Here is a 17,929-nt window from a genome sequence, read left to right on the forward strand (position 1 = left end):
TAAAATAGTAATTCTGCTTCAAGTAAAGCCTTAAGCTTCCTTAATTGAATAAATTGTAAGATTAGAGAAAAGAAACACAGCTGAATTTGAAAACCAGTGTACGCTATGTAATGTAAAATGAGCATGTCAGTGACTTGAGGCAGTGCTGTCGGGAGTAAATTGCTACTTTGTTTAAAAATCCTTAAATTTTAAATGGAGTATTCTACATATACTCATTAATTTTACAAAGATTATTCAATATTTTTCCATCAAGGAAATGTGATCTGCTACAAAATGTCTGCTATATGCTCCAGTGTTTGTATGTTCATTTTAACCTTTCAGAAGCATAGAAAATATTTGGTCAGAACAGTGTCATTTCCCTCAACTAACGCAGCTCAACATTTGCCTCATCAGGGGTTGTGCTCCAGAAAGACCTTGCTGAAGTATTAATTGGAGTTCAAATTTGTGCTCTAATTTTCTTATGCATTTTGTGGGGATGGTGTTATTAAGAACAGACAACACTAAGCAAAAGTACACAATGGCCTCTCATCAATTTTATTTAAAGTTACTGTGTGTTTGCAACCGATTCTAATTTTATTCCTTGCCTAGTATATGGTATGAATGCTGATTTGGAATAGGTTTAAAGGCACCGATTGAAATGATCAACCATTTCACAGGACGTGATTTTCCCTGCACCTGTGCCTCCGCTTCAATAGCCTGCTTACGTTCTTCATCCAGACTCGTGTGGAGAAGGGGTGAAGTACAAGGCAGCTCCAATATCTGTGAAACTTTATCATGCCTTGTGAAATTACCTTGGGGAGAGCAAGTGGAAAACAGAAAATTGGAAAATGAGGGCAAAGGTCTATCTGAGCAGATGGAAGTGATTTGCTGTCATTTTTGATCATTTTGGCACATTTCCAATAAATCCACATCAGATGTCTGCCTGCCTCCATTCTTATCACCCACCATATGTTTCAGGGAGGAAAAAAACAGGTGAAAAGGTCTGTTAATACATAAATCACTAAGTTAACAAGTCCTCACCAATAATTCTGCTGAAGCTTTGCTCAGTGATAAATCTTTATTTTTCCAAACTCCAGAGACAGTCAACATTAAGATGACTGATTCAATCCAGTACAAAATTCACATTAGCCCAATTTCTGCGTTCTCTGATACTCTAGTTGTCCACTTTCTTCAGAATGATTTAGTACAACCCCAGTATATAGAACATTCATTGGTTGTGCGCTCATAATTAGCATATTTAGGAAAGCCTTTGTTTAATATTTTCTGCTGTAGTTATTGCTGTTTTGGATTTTTTTTTATAAAGAATTGTTTTTAAATATAGAAATGTGACTTGCATCGTCTTGAAGAAGGTCCTGCAACCACAGTTGTCCTGACCAGAGAGGATGGCCTTAAATACTACCGGACAATGCAACTAATTCGGCGTATGGAGCTCAAGGCAGATCAGCTGTACAAACAGAAGATCATCCGTGGGTTCTGCCATTTGTATGATGGTCAAGTATGTAAACGGAAATGGAGCCAGAATGGGTCCTTCGATCAAGTGCTTCCATTAACTTATCTATAAAGCAAGATGTTTAGTCATAATAAGAAGTGAATCCTAGGAACACAATAATTATACATATTCACAGTTCTTAAAGTCAATGGGGAAACTTTCCATTGTTGGGCTTCTGTAGAAAAGTGATTTTTATACACTTATTTATGATTGTGCTCTAAATATTGTGCATTGAAAATCTCCCTCCTGCAATGTTGATGTTGGAATCTTGTCAACATGATTCAAGTTTAAATCGTAGCATTTAACGGCCATCATACAGAGGCTCTCCTAAAGCGTAGGTTTGAAAACCTAAGATAAGGTGCCTAGCATGAGAACAGGCTAATGGAATTGATCCTTCCCACCTAACCCATGACGAATGGCATGGGAGATATCTGATGTTTATCCTGCCAATTGCGGAAGACATTGTGAAATGGTCAGGTTGATTGTTGTAAAATCTGATGAAAGGTCATTGACCTGAAACACATCCTCCCACAGATGTAGCCTGACCTGCTGAGCATTACAGCATTTTCTGTTTTTGTTTCAGATTTTTAGCATCTGCAGAATTTTGCCTTTGTGTTAAAGGCTGATTGTTGCATTATGGGTTTCCATATTATTCATTTGCTGCACTCTCACTGATTATATTTTTCCTTCTATTTTTCTCATTTTCTAACTCTTTTGTTTCCATTTTGCTTTTTGCTGTTGCTTATATTTTCTTCCTCTTTCTAATTATGTAACCTATAGTTTTGCTAAAACCAGTGGTTTTTGTTATATCAGTATTGGTAGTGTTGGTCTGAACTGTTTGCTTTGAAAATACAGCAGTATGGAGTTACCATTTGAAGTTGGCCACAGTAGTTAACCTTAATATTAAATCATGCTGGACCAGATGAAAAGTCTGTGCTATTACATCCATTTGTTCCATTGTACCCTGTACTTCCTAAATATTGCATTATAGAATTACTATTTGGCTTACTTTTAAGAATATTGTCTCACATACTTGGGTGCTCACAGTTGAAATCCAGCCTGGGTAATCTGTGTGAGCACAGGCAGAAGTCCTAGTGATCTGTTACGAAAGTGTTGTGTTGAATTGTGACACACATGAACTCCCAACTGTAAGACTATTGCATTTTTTTTATTGCAGGAAGCTTGTTGTGTTGGAATCGAAGTTGCAATCAAACCAACAGACCACCTTATAACAGCATATCGGTCTCATGGCTACACCTACACACGTGGGGTCTCTGCCAAAGAAATTCTGGCTGAACTGACTGGTAAGCAAAGTAATGATTAGCAAGACTTGCACCAGTTCATAGGATCATGAGAAATAGGAGTACGAGTTGGCCATTTGGCCCTCAAGCCTGGTCACAGTTAGCATCAGCTATCCGTGTGAAACTGGCCTGCAGGGAGTATGTTCTTTCACAATATGATGACGCATTTACAATACAGTGCGCAATACAATAGTTTTTCACAACCTTCTGATATTCATTAGTGTAATTTTAATGTGTCTCATGTATATTTGTGTCCTTTTTGTAACTTACTCCTTCCATCCACACAGCACACTGTGCCTGTTAACTTAGTATCATCTGCAGACTTGGATGAACAACCCACTCCTAGCTAAGCTGATCCAGTACAGCTACAACAATGACATCTACCCAGCTATGTGGAAAATTGGCCAGGTATTTCCTGTACACAAAAAACAGGACAAATCAAACCCAGCCGATTGTCGCCCCATCAGTCTGCTCTCTATCATCAGTAAAGTAAAGGAAGGGGTCATCAACAGTGCTATCAAGCGGCACTAGCTTAGCAATAAACTGCTCACAGATGCCCAATTTGGGTTCCTCCAGGGCCACTCAGCTCCTGACCTCATTATAGCCTTGGTTCAAACATGGACAAAAGAGCTGCACTCTCGAGATGAGGTGCATGTGACTGCCCTTGACATCAAGGCCACATTTGACTGAGTGTGGCATCAAGGAGCCCTAGCAAAACTGGAGTCAATGGGAATCGGGGGAAAATTCTCTGCTGTTTGGAGTCATACCAAGCACAAAGGAAGATGGTTGTGGTGTTGGGGATCAGTCATCTCACCTCCAGGACAACTCAGCAGGAGTTGCTTAGGGTAGTGTCCTTGGCCCAGCCATCTTCAGCTGCTTCATCAATGACCTTCCTGCCATCATAAGGTCAGAAGTGGGGATGTAGCTGATGATTGCACAAAGTTCAGCACCATTCACGACTCCTTAGACACTGAAGCAGTTCATGTCCAAATGCAGCAAGACCTGGACAATATCCAGGCTTGGGCTGACAAGGGGCAAGTAACATTCGCGCCACACAGGTATCAGGCAATGACCATCTCCAACAAGAGAGAATCTAACCATTGCCCCTTGACATTCAATAGCATTACCATCATTGAATCCTCCACTGTCAACATCCTGGGGGTTACTATTGACCAGAAACTGAACTGGACTAGCCATATAAATACTGTGGCTACAAGAGCAGGTCAGAGGCAAGGAATCGTGTGATGAGTAACTCACCTCCTGGCTCCCCAAAGCCTGCCCATCATCTACAAGGCACAAGGCAGGAATGTGATGGAATACTCCCCACTTTCTTGAACGAGTGCAGCTCCCACAACACTCAAGAAGCTTGACACCATCCAGGACAAAGGAGCCCACTTGATTGGCACCACATCCACAAACATTCATTCCCTCCACCACCGACACACAGTAGCAACAGTGTGTACCATCTACAAGATGCGCTGCAGAAATTTGCCAAGGCTCCTTTGACAGCTCCTTCCAAATCCATGACCACTACCATCTAGAAGGACAAGGGCAGCAGATAGATGGGAACACCATCACCTGGATGTTCCCCTCCAAGTCAGTCACCATTCTGCCTTGGAAATATATCTCCATTCCTTCACTGTCGCTGGGTCAAAATCCTGGAACTCCCTCCCTAACAGCACTGTGGATGTACCTACACCACATGGACTGCAGCGGCTCAAGAAGGCAGCTCATCACTGCCTTCTCAAGGGCAACTGTGGATGGGCAATAAATGCTGGCCCAGCCAGCGAAGCCCACATCCCGTGAATGAATAAATCTCTATTCCTTCATCCAAGCCTTTGGTATATATGGTGAAAAGTTGAGAGCCCAGTACAAGTGCCTGGCGAACATTGCCTGTCCCATCCCAGGGTCTAAGTTTAGAAAAAAGAGCCTGACATTACATGTTGATTATAATTTGTAAGAATATTGTCTCGCACACGACAATCCGAGCTCCCTAGCATTGGGGATTGGGCAGGTACCCCAAAAATGCGCTGGGGAACCTCTCTCAGAACTTCACAGGTAAGGGTTTGCAGGGCAATTGCCCAGAAACATAAACTTCCACAGGGCAATTGCCCTGCTTTGGAAACCATCTGAAAGTGCGAATTAAATGGCAAAGTTCGGATGGCTCCGACAGGGTTACACCAAATGTTACTCAGGAAAGTTAGAAGAATTAAAACCTCTCCTCATTTCTGGGTAACTATTGTAAAGACCCAGACTGACATCCACCCCCGCACAGGACTACCCTCACACCCATGACCCGCCCTCCCCCCCGGGGCTCCCTCCACCCCTTGACTAACCACCACCTTTCAGTATCCCCCACACCACCGACCCACCATGGGATTCCATCCACCTGCATGGACCCCCCCCACCGACCATCCCCCACAAAAGTGGGCCCAGCACTCAATCCACACCAGCCTGAGACCCGACCCCACTCCCACAACCTGACACCCACCACACCCCCGCAGGCCTGACCCAACTCCCCCAACCCTGCAGGCCTGTTCTGAGCACCACCTACCCCTGGGAGGGCAGACCTATGCATCTGCACCACCCACAAGCCCACAACTGACCTGATTCTCACTGCAGGCCCAATCTGACCCCTAACCACACCCCTGCCCCCAAGGCCCATCCCCCCCCCCAAGATCCCTTGAGGCCTGACCCCCCCAACCCCACCCCACTGAGATGCGAGCCTCACCTGAACACTGACTCCCCTGGACCTCTGATCTTTCCCCACCCCCTCCCCACTGCCAGATCCTATCCACTTACCTTAGACACATACCTTCTCCCTGACCTGGTTTACAGCAGCTAGTGCTGTAAAAATGAGGCGTATCCTTCATTTCAACGGAGCTGGACTTTGATGCCGAGCATCAGGAGCACCGAGCGCTGCCTGGATCTCACCCGGCCCGACTTGGAGGTTGGGCGAGATACGGTCAGAAGAAAAATCCCTTAAGTATTTGGCCACGGAGTGACAATCTGATGCTGATTGCCACATCGAGAAAGTTACGTCCCATTATTTCCCACTCTCTTGGCTCTTACACACCATCTTTTGTTTAACATCCTAAGGTCCAATGTGGGGATGTTCACTGTTCAGCACTTTTCGTGACTCCTCAGATAGTGAAGCAGTGCGTACCCATATGCAGCAAGACCTGGAAAATACCCAGGCTTGGGCTGACAAGTGGCAAGTAACACACAAGTACCAGGCAATGGTCATCTCCAAAAAATGAGAAACCAGCCATCTCCCCTTGACATCCAATGGCATTACCATCACTGAATCCCCCACTATCCACATCCTTGGGGGTTGCCATTGACCAGAAACTGGACTGGACTGGCTAGCTACAAGAGCAGTTCAGAGGCTGGGAATTCTGTGGTGAGTAACTCACCTTCTGACTCCCTTTCCACCATCTACAAGGCACAAGTCAGGAGTGTGATGGAATATTTTCTGTTTGTCTGAATGGTGCAGCTCCAACTACACTCAGAAGCTTGACACCATCCAGGACAAAGCATCCCACCTGATCGGCACCCCGTCCACCACCTCCAACATTTGTTCCCTCGACCGCTGACCGCTGCAGCAGTGTGTGCCATCTACAAGATGCACCGTAGCAACTCACCAAGGCTTCTTCAACAGCATCTTTCAAACCAGCAACTTCTACCACCTCAAAGAAAATTGCAGTAGATTCATGGGAACATCACCACCTGCAAGTTCCCCTCCAAGCCACACACCACCCTGACTTGGAAATATTTTGCTGTTCTTTCACTGTTGCTGGGTCAAAATTCTGGAACTACCTTCCTAACAGCGCTGTGGGTGTACCTACACTTCATGCAGCAGTTCAAGAAGGCAGCTGACCAGTACCATCTCAAGGGCAATTAAAGATGGCCAACAAATGCTGATCCTGCCAGCAAAGTCCACATCCTGTGAAATAATTAATAAAGAAAGGGATATCATGAATATAAGAAGACCCCTGGTTTCCTTTGGTACTCATGAAAATGATATGTTTGCTCTCAACAGGTAGACGTGGAGGTTGTGCTAAAGGCAGAGGTGGCTCTATGCACATGTATGCCAACAATTTCTATGGTGGCAATGGCATTGTTGGTGCACAGGTAAGGATGGATCCATCTATATGATTACACTCGTTCAGAGAATGTTTTTGATATAACATGCTGTCCAGATTAATTAATGACAATGGAGTAAAGCTACGACACCCGGTAAGCAATATAATTTTGCTTACCGGCTAGCTACAAGAGCAGTTCACAAAAACCTGATTATAGTTGTTCCTTTGAATTAGGTTCCTCTTGGAGCTGGAATCGCACTAGCTTGTAAATACTTTGAGAAGGATGAGATATGTGTAACTTTATATGGTGATGGTGCAGCTAATCAGGTAAAGCATGCTTTCCATTCATTTATGTAGTTGTGTAATAAGACAGGTAATGCTGCAGTATACCACCAAGAAGAATGTGTCAATGCATCATACAGTAATAAGACATTGACATCTGGATATGAGTGGAAATTTTGACTGTGATTGGCAGCGGCAAGCCAAAGTTGCTGAATTCAGCTTTGACTGCAATCCACTTTAGAATGCATCCGATGTGTTTATACTGGGTCAGTTGCAAACCGGAATGTTCATAAAGTGTTAAGTTCCAAATGACTATCTAAGCAAAGTGTAAGACTGGAGTGTCCAATATCTGGACCCAGAGCCTGACTACAGCCCTTGCTGCCCAAGAGACTCGGTCTTATCAGCACTTATGCTATTTTTTGATATATTGTGAGAGCCTGGAGGTTAGTAACGGCTGCTGTTACCTCAGCATTGGAGAAATGGTAAATTAGAAAACAAGATCTACTTATATCAGCAATTTGAAGTATATGCAAATTATAGGGTTCCTTATGCAGTTATGAAGTTTTACAACGAGGAACATGGCAATAAAAACAAAAGTGCTGCAAAAACTCAGCAGACCTGGCAGCATTTGTGGGGAGAAAAACAGTGTTTACGTTTCAAGTCCATTTGACTCTTCAGAGTTGGACATGTTGGGTGTAAGAGATGCACTTGATTCATACCGCAGCATTGTTTGGAGACAGTGACTGGTGAGTAAGGTTTTGTAAAAGTGCAGTGGCTCATGGAACTATTTTATTAAATCAGTAACATTCTGTGTGTTGATTTTTAGCCAAGTTTTGAAAGAATGAACTTGATGGCTGGATGGATTGCACCCTAAATTTTTGAGGTGTTGCAAGGTGCTGTGGAAGCGAGAGGAAAATCATGCTGGAATTTTTACTCAAATACTTATTTTGTCATTTGATCTCTTTCTACTGCATTATTATTTTAATCTCCCACCTTTTAGGGCCAGATCTTTGAAACTTACAACATGGCAATGCTATGGAAGCTGCCCTGCATATTTATCTGTGAGAACAACAGGTATGGCATGGGTACCTCTGTGGAGAGAGCAGCAGCCAGCACAGACTACTACAAGAGAGGTGACTACATCCCCGGCCTGAGGGTAAGATACCCTGACCTATTCTAGAATACTACACAAGTATTGTAAATAAGAGACAATTCAGTCTGCTTTGCAATATAGATGCTATTCATTTTATACCTAGAATGACAATGTCACAGTGCTAGTATTTTTAACACAATGTCTAATTACACTTAACATTACAGAATGGCACATGGGCATTCAGTTGGACAACGATAATATTCTAAGCAAAGAAAATTCTTCTTTTAAATAAAGCGATATATTAGCAATGTTTTTCGGCATATAAACTATTATTTCTTATTTTCATATTTCTTTTGTTTTTCTTTCATTTAAGCTCACTGTCTCACCAGATGTTAGAAATTCCTCTGAGTCATTGACTCTGACGAAAGGTGTTTTATCTGACCATGTTTTCTTACATTATTCAATAAGCGGACCATTTTTGAGCAATGCCAGCTACTAAAATATGATAGAACTTGTGCCATCTCTTCGCTTGTACCATCAAATTGCATCAAGTGCTATTAGTGATGGGTTTCATTTCAATCACAATGCAGATGTACACAACTAAGGCATGTATCCTAGATTGAAACATATCAACATTTTGGTTGGCTCTTAACTGCCCTCTGAAAAGGGCTAGTAAGCCGCTCAGTTGTCAAGCTCACCATCTTCTTAAGGGCCGTTAGGATGGGCAATAAATACTGGCCTACCAGAGACGTTCACATCCCATCAATTAATTTAAAAAATATTTGTCGAGACCCTGGTTAACATTGTGTTCAGTTGGGTAACAAACTGCAAAGTGCTGTACATATTTTTATTTCCTTTTATACAATTTTTGACTGCTACTTGTTATTAGACAGAAGCACATTGGTTTATCAAAGCGTTTATTTTTTAATTGCTAAGGGCAGCGTGGCATTACCGTTTCTTGGTGCACACTGCCACCAAGCAGCAAGATGCTATTTGGTACCTAATGTTCTTCATATATTATGCAGCAATCCCAGAAGCATCAGCCACACCCAGATTACTGTTAGAAGCAGCACTACTGCTATCTCCTGGCAAAGGAACAACAGGAGAACAAAGAATATGGGAGAAAAATAGAACAAAAACACTGATTCTTAAGGATATCTTTGCAGTTGCATCTATGTCATACATGAATTCATCTTGCACAATTCCATTTACAGGTCGATGGCATGGATTTATTGTGTGTTAGAGAAGCAACAAAGTTTGCAGCAGATTATTGCAGGTCTGGAAAGGTAACACAAAAATTGTCATGACTGGAATATGTGAACTTCGCTCTATAGTTAGAAATGGTTCAATTGTTGGGGTTGTGAAAAACATTAGATTTCCTAAGGTCTTTAGTTCAGAGAATGTTATTTATGCCAGTAAGTCTATAAAAACAATTTGTGGTTACATGACACGTGCAAATTCAGTTCAGGTGTGAATTGCTACAGAGGTTTGGACATACTTGTGTGCGATTTTGTAAATTGAGATTAATTTATCTTGTATAATGCCTACTGTCATCTGCAACTTTTATAACTTGTTGCAGTTCAGATAAAACAAATACATCCCTAATAAATGATGAAGAAAGATTATTTGTATTACGTTAATTAGAGACTAAGAGCCTATTATGCACTATTGAATAATTTTATGGGAAGGTATAGTCCATAATAGGTAATAAAAGCATAATACTGTAGATGCTGGAAATCTGAAATAAAAACAGAAAATGCTGGGAAAATATGGTCATATTGGTCATGGTGTAATATGGTCATGAGTCATATTGGACTTGAACGTTACTCTGTTTCTTTCTCTGCAGATGCTACCAGGCCTGCTGAGTTTTCCCAGCATTTTCTGTTTTTATACTGTAATAAGTATCTAGGATAGCTACAAGGCATTCATCTCATTGAAGGGTTCAAGCAGCAGTATGAACCATTATTGCTTACTTGAGCTACAGTAAAATCCTTGAATTCTCTCTGCTATGTCTGTGTTTTTTCATATTGTACCGAAGATTCTCTAGAGATGGTTTAATTGCATTTTTTCTTTGCTGGTTGGTTTTGACAATGAAGGCCAGTAACCACTGCACTTTGTAGTTGATAACATTCATCCACTAAAAGTTGACCTTGTGATAACTCTCAGTTGGCTCTAAGGAAATAAATTGGCATGTTCTATGAAGAGAATATTTTACAATCTGAAATTAGAATTCTTAAGGAAATTAAACATAGAAACTAGGAGCAGGAGTAGGCCATTCAGCCCTTCGAGCCTGCTTCGCCATTCATAATGATCATGGCTGATCATCCAGCTCAATAACCTGCTCCCACTTTCTTCCCATATCCTTTGATCCCTTTCGCCCCAAGGGCTATATCTAATTCCTTCTTGAAAACATACAAAGTTTTGGCCTCATCTACTTTCTGTGATAGCGAATTCCAAAGGCTCATCACTCTCTTGGTGAAGAAATTACTTCTTATATCAATCCTAAATGGTCTACCCTGTATCCTCAGACTGTGACCCCTGGTTCTGGACTCCTCCACCATCGGGAACATCCTTCCTGCATCTACCCTGTCTAGTCCTGTTAGAATTTTATAGGTTCCTATGAGATTCCCCCTCATTCTTCTGAACTCCAACGAATATAATCCTAACCGACTCAATCTCTCCTCATATGTCAATCCCGCCATCCCTGGAATCAGTCTGGTAAACCTTTGCTGCACTCCCTCTATAGCAAGAACATCCCTCCTCAGGTAAGGAGACCAAAACTGCACACAATATTCCAGGTGTGATCTCACCAAGGCCCTGTATAATTGCAGCAAGACATCCCTGTTCCTGTACTCGAATCCTCTGGCTATGAAGGCCAACAAACCATTTGCCTTCTTTACCGCCTGCTGCACCTACATGCTTAATTTCAACGACTGGTGTACGAGGACACCCAAGTCTCGTTGCACATTCCCCTCTCTCAATTTATAGCCATTCAGATAATAATCTGCCTTCCTGTTTTGCTACCAAAGTGGATAACCTCACATTTATCCACATTATATTGCATCTGCCATGTGTTTGCCCACTCACTCAGCTTGTCCAAATTACCTTGAAGCATCTCTGCATCCTCCTCACAGCTCACCCTCCCACCCAGCTTTGTGTCACCTGCAAATCTGGAGATATTACATTTAGCTCCCTCATCTAAATCATCAATATACATTGTGAATAGCTGGGGTCCCAGCACCGATTCCTGCGGTCCCCCACTAGTCACTGCCTGCCATTCGGAAAAAGACCCATTTATTCCTACTCTTTGTTTCCTGTCTGCCAACCAGTTTTCTATCCATCTCAATACACTACCCCCAATCCCATGCGCTTTAATTTTAATTTTAAGAAGTGTGTATATACTTAATAGGAATTGGAAAGGGAAAATAATCCCATAATAGGAGGAGGATGTATGAGAAGTGATGACAGCAGTTAAGTAGTCATGACATTCCTATGGTTAATGATGCTGTACGAATCCTTCCATGAGGTGAATACCCTGTAGCGATTCCAGACACCTGTTGTGCTCTATATCTTCCTCGGTATTGGAATGGCCGTTATTAAGAATGGCTTGTTGCTATGTTCATTGAATTCTAATACTTGTTCAATTTCAGGGCCCTATCCTGATGGAACTACAAACCTATCGTTATCATGGACACAGTATGAGCGACCCTGGTGTCAGGTAAAGATATGTTGGATCTGAGTGGGATATTGAAACCCATAGATTACCGTGCAGGCATCAACTTTGAATCAGACATTGGCCCATAATAAATCCTTCTACAAAAATGGATGCTCAGTGAATCATAGACACCTGTGTTGAGTTGCTCAAGGTCCGAATCATTGAGGGGTTGCAAATGGTCATTGGCCCTTTCTTTGCTCTTTGGTATCATGTGCCTCTGTTGGGCGGAGAAAGTAACTGATGGAATGTTAGAATATCACTCAATCGTGTGTGATGTTGTAGAAACAAGATTGCTGTTTCATGCCAGAAGGTCAGAATTACAGACTTAGCATGCTTTTGATAGATTTTGGAACATATAGAGGGATGTTGTTTAATATAAGAAGCTTATAAGAAGTACAGTTTTGAAACGGACTGAATGACAGTAGTTGGCATTTTTCAGTCACTTAAGTCTGCTTCTAATTGGTTGTGCTTCAAATTGCACCAGCAGCTTCATAATGAAGGAGAGTAAATTTGCTGCACAATGAGCTCCTTTGTCTATTGGTCACTGGCTGCACATTTTGTGTCAAGAGCCAGTGTGCGTTACGTGAAGTTCAGAGATACTGCTGTTTGTATTTGGTGCTTTTATTGTATTTGACTCCTTGAAGGAGAAGTGTCTTCTGCTGATTATAGATTAATACAGCACCGGAGGAGGACATTCAGCCCATCAAATCTTCACTGGACCTTTTGGAATGTAGTCCAGTTAATCCCACTCCTCTGCTCTCTCCCCATATACTTGCAATTTTTTCTCCTTTAAGTATTTATCTAATTGTCTTTTGAAAACTAAATTGGATCTGTTTCTACCACCCTATTAGACAAAGCAGTGCAACTCATACCATTTATTGGCATCTTTTAGTCACATTTTATTACTGTTTTGAATTTCTACTTGGAGACAGTAAACCTGTAAACAACATTTTGTATGGTAGCCCTTAATATGCCATCCAAAAGTTGTACTTAACAAGCCCTCTACTCCTGATAATTCTACTGGAATGTCACGTCACAGGATGGAAGTTCGTTTTTTTAAAAAATATCTACTCCCAGTCTACCTTTAACCAGCAGTTCTAAAATATAAAACATCAACAAGGACAACTGAGAGGCTCCCATGCAAGTAACCCTTTAATAACACTGGTACCATGGGACATCTCATTTAAATATACTTCAGCCGCTACTGCAGTAAACTTGTTTTAATGTTAGGGCGCTATGTTTATCCCACGCAGGAGTGGGGAATTCTAATTCAAGTTGGCAAAATTAAGCAAAATGAAAGTTCACAAATAAATTCTGCATAATTATCCTTCCATCTCCCATCAGTTATTTCTTCTGCTTTGCTGCATCAAACCTTTTTTAATCTCTACTGATTAGCTCCACTTCTCCAACAATCTACATTATTCCTCCTTTGGTATTCATTTCCTCAGATTAAAGTTCACAAAATAATTTCTAATGAGTGAAAAGTTAACCAAGTTCAAAGACACCCATGATTATTAAGAATTGAGCAACAACTTCTTAAGGCTTCCAAATTATTGCTCTCTTCGATTGGATTTAGTCAGTTCCAGATATCAGAGAAAAAGTTGATGTCCTGCAGCATGTTGTAAATAAATAATTTTAATTGAACTTTGCAGTTACCGTACCAGAGAAGAAATCCAGGAAGTGCGAAGTAAAAGTGATCCCATTACTATGTTGAAGGAAAGGATGCTGAACAATAACCTGTCCAGCATAGAAGAGCTGAAGGTATGTTCCTGTCCGTGGCCTTTGCTGGTGGCTTGAATGTTGACAAGTGATCGTGTGCGTTAAGACTTTGATTTTAAATTAACGCATACTGATTGTTCATCTCACGACTGGCGTTGAATAGTTGTCAAATTTGTCTACATACATTTCAAAAAGTGCGTTGAAATATTTTTGCATGAAAGGCACTATGTAAACCTAGGTATTAATATGAACAGGGATTAATTCCAGAGGCCAGTTTACTCCTATCACCCATTCTCCATTTTACCAGTTTGTGGAATGACTGTTTTTAAGGTCTTGGAGGTAGGATGAAACAAGCTAACTTAAAATTATAATATAAAAGCAAAATACTGCAGATGCTGGAAATCTGAAACAAAAACACCTGGAAAAACTCGGCAGGCCTGACAGCATCTGCGGAGAGGAATACAGTTAACATTTCAATTCCGTATGACTCTTCATCAGAACTAAGAAATATAGAAATGTGGTGAAATATAAGCTGATTGAGGGGGGTGGGACAGGTAGAGCTGGATAGAGGGCCAGTGATAGGTGGAGGCAAAGAAGAGATTGTCAAAGATGTCATAGACAAAAGGACAAAGGCGTGTTGATGGTGGTGATGTTATCTAAGGAATGTGCTAATGGTGACATTAAGAGTAGAAAGCAGGATGAGCAAGGTACAGATAGTCCTAGTGGGGGTGGGGTGGGGGGAAGGGATCGAAATGGGCTAAAAGGTGGAGATAAAACAATGGATGGAAATACAGCTACAAAGTGCATGTTGGGTATTAGTGGGGTGGGATGGGGAACAAATGGAGGTGTAATATGTGCAAAAGTTTGACAGAGGAGCAACCTCTGACATTGGTGATTAGGAATTGAGAAAGAATGATGAATTAGGTTAGAAAACTGAAGCAAAAGAAGGATGACTGGGAGCAGGTAACCTGCTTTTAAAGAGGAAGAGTAAAGAAACGGGGACAAATGGTCAGATTGTGAAGGTGAAGATAGTTCAGTTTTCAAAATTGTGAAAGAGCACCTGACTTTTTTTGCAGCTGGATGTTAAATGTTTCAAAAGCAGAAATAAAATAAAAATGGGCCAATGCTGCATGAAACAAGGAACAAAAATTCTGGATAGGTACATCTCATCTGAAAAAAAAAATAAAATGTTTCTATGTGACTTGAAAGAGTAACGTCTTTTTTGGATGCTGCCTGACCTGCTGTGCATTTCCAGCACTTAGTTTGTTTTGGAGAAAATTAAGTGAATTCTTTGGAAAAAAATAGAGTCAAGCACTGTAAACGGTAATTTATGTGTACGTAGGTGTAATGTAAATGAAATTGGCCTACAGCGTTACCTTGACAGGCTTGGTAGCCTGTTTACCATTGTGACCAATTTTCCTTCCCATTAACCCCACTGGCTCCTGATTCACTGTGAGTTCAGTTTGCACTACTGGGATAGACCATTATCATCCCAACGTGTACAAGTGCAGTGAAGTAAGGGCCTATCCCCCAGTGATGCTGCATTTTCATACCATTTTACTGCTTGGTGTTTCATAGTGTTGCTGTGCAATGTTTCATTTGTAGTTGCGTAACATTTGTGTTGTTTTATAGGAAATTGATGCTAACGTCAGGCATGAGGTGGAAGAAGCAGCACAGTTTGCCACCACTGACCCTGAACCAGCCCTAGATGAGCTGGCCCACAACATTTACTGCAATGAAGCAGCATTCGATGTTCGTGGCACCAACCCATGGATCAAGTATAAATCTGCCTCCTAAAAGCAGCAATGCCCTTTGATTCTGTTACACGACCACCTACAACCAACATGTCCATTCTCAAATGGAATCTAAAAGTCAGGTTCATAAAAGATAAAACTTCAGTTAAACAAAACTGCACATTAAGAAAATTAAGACTTTTTACTGAATGAATTTACCTTCATTTTTTTATTAATCAAATGAATCATTTATATCCAGTGATTTATTTGTTATCTAACATCATGCGTTAGGTTGTTTTTAATCAAGGGTGTGCTTTGGGTTGATCCAAGCTGCTGCTGTTTTGGTTGATAGCTGAAATGCTTGACATCAGTGTAATAAAGATGTATCTCAAAATTAGATTGTATTGTGAAATGGTGGTTTTGTGAATTTTAATTAGAACTCCTTTATTTTTCAAAGTCTAATTTAAAGATGTGTGAAAGGTTGGTAGGTGTTCAAATTTATATTTCTTTTCACTAAACCTTATCTAAAACTCCCTCTGTCCCAATAAGCCCAACTCTCAAAGATGGCTCCCTGCTGAACCAGTGCAACATATTAAATATACGAACATACAAATTAAGAGCAGGAATAGGGCACTCTGCCCTTTAAGCTGCTCCGCCATTCATTTAGATCATGCCTGATCTGATTTGAACCTCAACTTCACATTCCTGCCTACCCTGATAACCTTGCCTTTTGAGGAATAGAATTCCAAAGTGCCTCAACCCTCTGAGAGAAAAAGTTTTTCCTTATCTCTGTCCTAATTGTGCAACCCCTTTTTTTGAAACACTGACCCTGAGTTCTATATTATCCCACAAGAGGAAACATCCTTTCTACATCCACCCTGTCAAGTTTCCTCAGAATCTTACATGCTTCAATCAAGTCGCCTCTTACTCTTCAAACTCCAGTGGATACAAGCCCAGCCTGTCCAACCTTTCCTCATAAGACAACCCGCCCATTCCAGGTATTAATCTAGTATACCTTCTCTGAACTGCTAATGCATTTACATCTTTCCTTAAATAAGGAGACCAATACTGTGCACAGGTACTCCAGGTGCGGTCTTACCAATGCCCTGTATAACTGAAGCATAACCTCCTTGCTCTTGTATTCAATCCCTCTTTCAGTAAACAATAACATTCTATTAGCTTTGTTAATTACTTGCTGTACCTGCATACTAACCTTTTGTGATATTTGCTCTATGACACCCAGATCCCTCTGTATCTCGGAGCTCTGCAATCTCTCACCGTTGAGATAATATGCCTCTTTCTGATTCGTCCTGCCAAAATGAACAACCTCACATTTTCCCGCATTGCACTCCTTTTGCCAGATCTGTGCCTACTCACCTAACTTATCTGTATCCTTTTGTAGCCTCCTTATATCCTCATCACAACTTACTTTCCTACCTATCTTTGTGTCATCATCAAATTTAGCAACCATACCATCGGTTCCTTCATCAAAATCATTTCAATAAATTACAAAGAGCACTGATACGCGTGGCACACCACTCATCACATCCTACAAACCAGAAAATGAGCCATTTGTGCCTAAACTCTGTATCACGTTAGCCAATCTTCTATCCATGCCAGTATGTTACCCCCTACACCATGAGCTTTTATTTTCTGCAGTAAGCTTTGATGAGACACCTTATCAAATGCCTTCTGAAAATCTAAGTACAGTACATCCACTGGTTCCCCTTTATCCACAGCACCTGTTACTTCTTCAAAGAACTCCAATACATTGGTTAAACATGATTTCCCTTTCACAAAGCCATGTTGACTCTGTCTGATTACCTTGAATTTATTCAAGTGCCCTGTTATTCAATTCATCTGCTATTACCTTATTTTCTATTATTAACTCCACAGACTCTTTCTATAGGACCAATGCTTACTTTGTTAGCTCTTTTTTTAAAAATAGCTATTAAAAAGTCTTACTATTTGCCTTTATAGTTCTAGCTAGCTTTCTCTAGCACTCTATTTTTCCCTCCCATAAACCTTTTAGTCATTCTTTGCTGTTTTTTATATTCTGTCTAATCTTCTAACGTGCCACCCATCTTTGGACAATTATATGCTTTTTCTTTAAGTTTGATACTATCTTTAACTTTTTTAGTTAACCACAGATAGTGGGCCCTCCTCTTGATATTTTTCTTTCTCTTTGGTATTTATTCTGTGCAATTTGAAATATCCCCTTAAATGTCTGCCACTACATCTCTGTTGACTTAATCTGTTAACCTAAACTGTTTGTTCACTTAACTCTGCTTTCATGCCCTCGTAATTGCACTTATTTCAGTTTGAAATACTAGTCTTAGACTCACTCCTCTCACCCTCAAATTGAATGTAAAATTCAATCACATTATGATCACTGCTACCTAGGGGCACCTTCAGTTTGAAGTCATTAGTTAATCCTATCTCGTTGCACAATTCCAGGTCTGGTGTAGCCTGCTCCCTGGTTGGTTGCAGAAAGTGAAATTATCCCGATAAC

General features: G+C 41.0%; 1 protein-coding gene across 1 annotated transcript in view; it reads left to right on the forward strand.

Moving 5' to 3' along the window:
- Positions 1-15,814, forward strand: part of LOC121290942 (pyruvate dehydrogenase E1 component subunit alpha, mitochondrial-like) — a 31,146-nt gene extending 15,332 nt beyond the window's left edge. The window contains exons 3-11 of the mRNA XM_041211999.1: positions 1,322-1,495; positions 2,667-2,793; positions 6,833-6,924; positions 7,110-7,202; positions 8,158-8,313; positions 9,465-9,536; positions 11,901-11,968; positions 13,618-13,726; positions 15,317-15,814. Coding sequence (XP_041067933.1) covers positions 1,322-1,495; positions 2,667-2,793; positions 6,833-6,924; positions 7,110-7,202; positions 8,158-8,313; positions 9,465-9,536; positions 11,901-11,968; positions 13,618-13,726; positions 15,317-15,481 — 1,056 coding nt within the window. The 3' untranslated portion in view covers positions 15,482-15,814. The remainder of the gene's footprint in view (positions 1-1,321; positions 1,496-2,666; positions 2,794-6,832; positions 6,925-7,109; positions 7,203-8,157; positions 8,314-9,464; positions 9,537-11,900; positions 11,969-13,617; positions 13,727-15,316) is intronic.
- Positions 15,815-17,929: the final 2,115 nt, after the last annotated feature.

Source organism: Carcharodon carcharias, chromosome 18, assembly GCF_017639515.1.
Source record: "Carcharodon carcharias isolate sCarCar2 chromosome 18, sCarCar2.pri, whole genome shotgun sequence".
In the NCBI taxonomy this organism is placed as follows: domain Eukaryota; kingdom Metazoa; phylum Chordata; class Chondrichthyes; order Lamniformes; family Lamnidae; genus Carcharodon; species Carcharodon carcharias.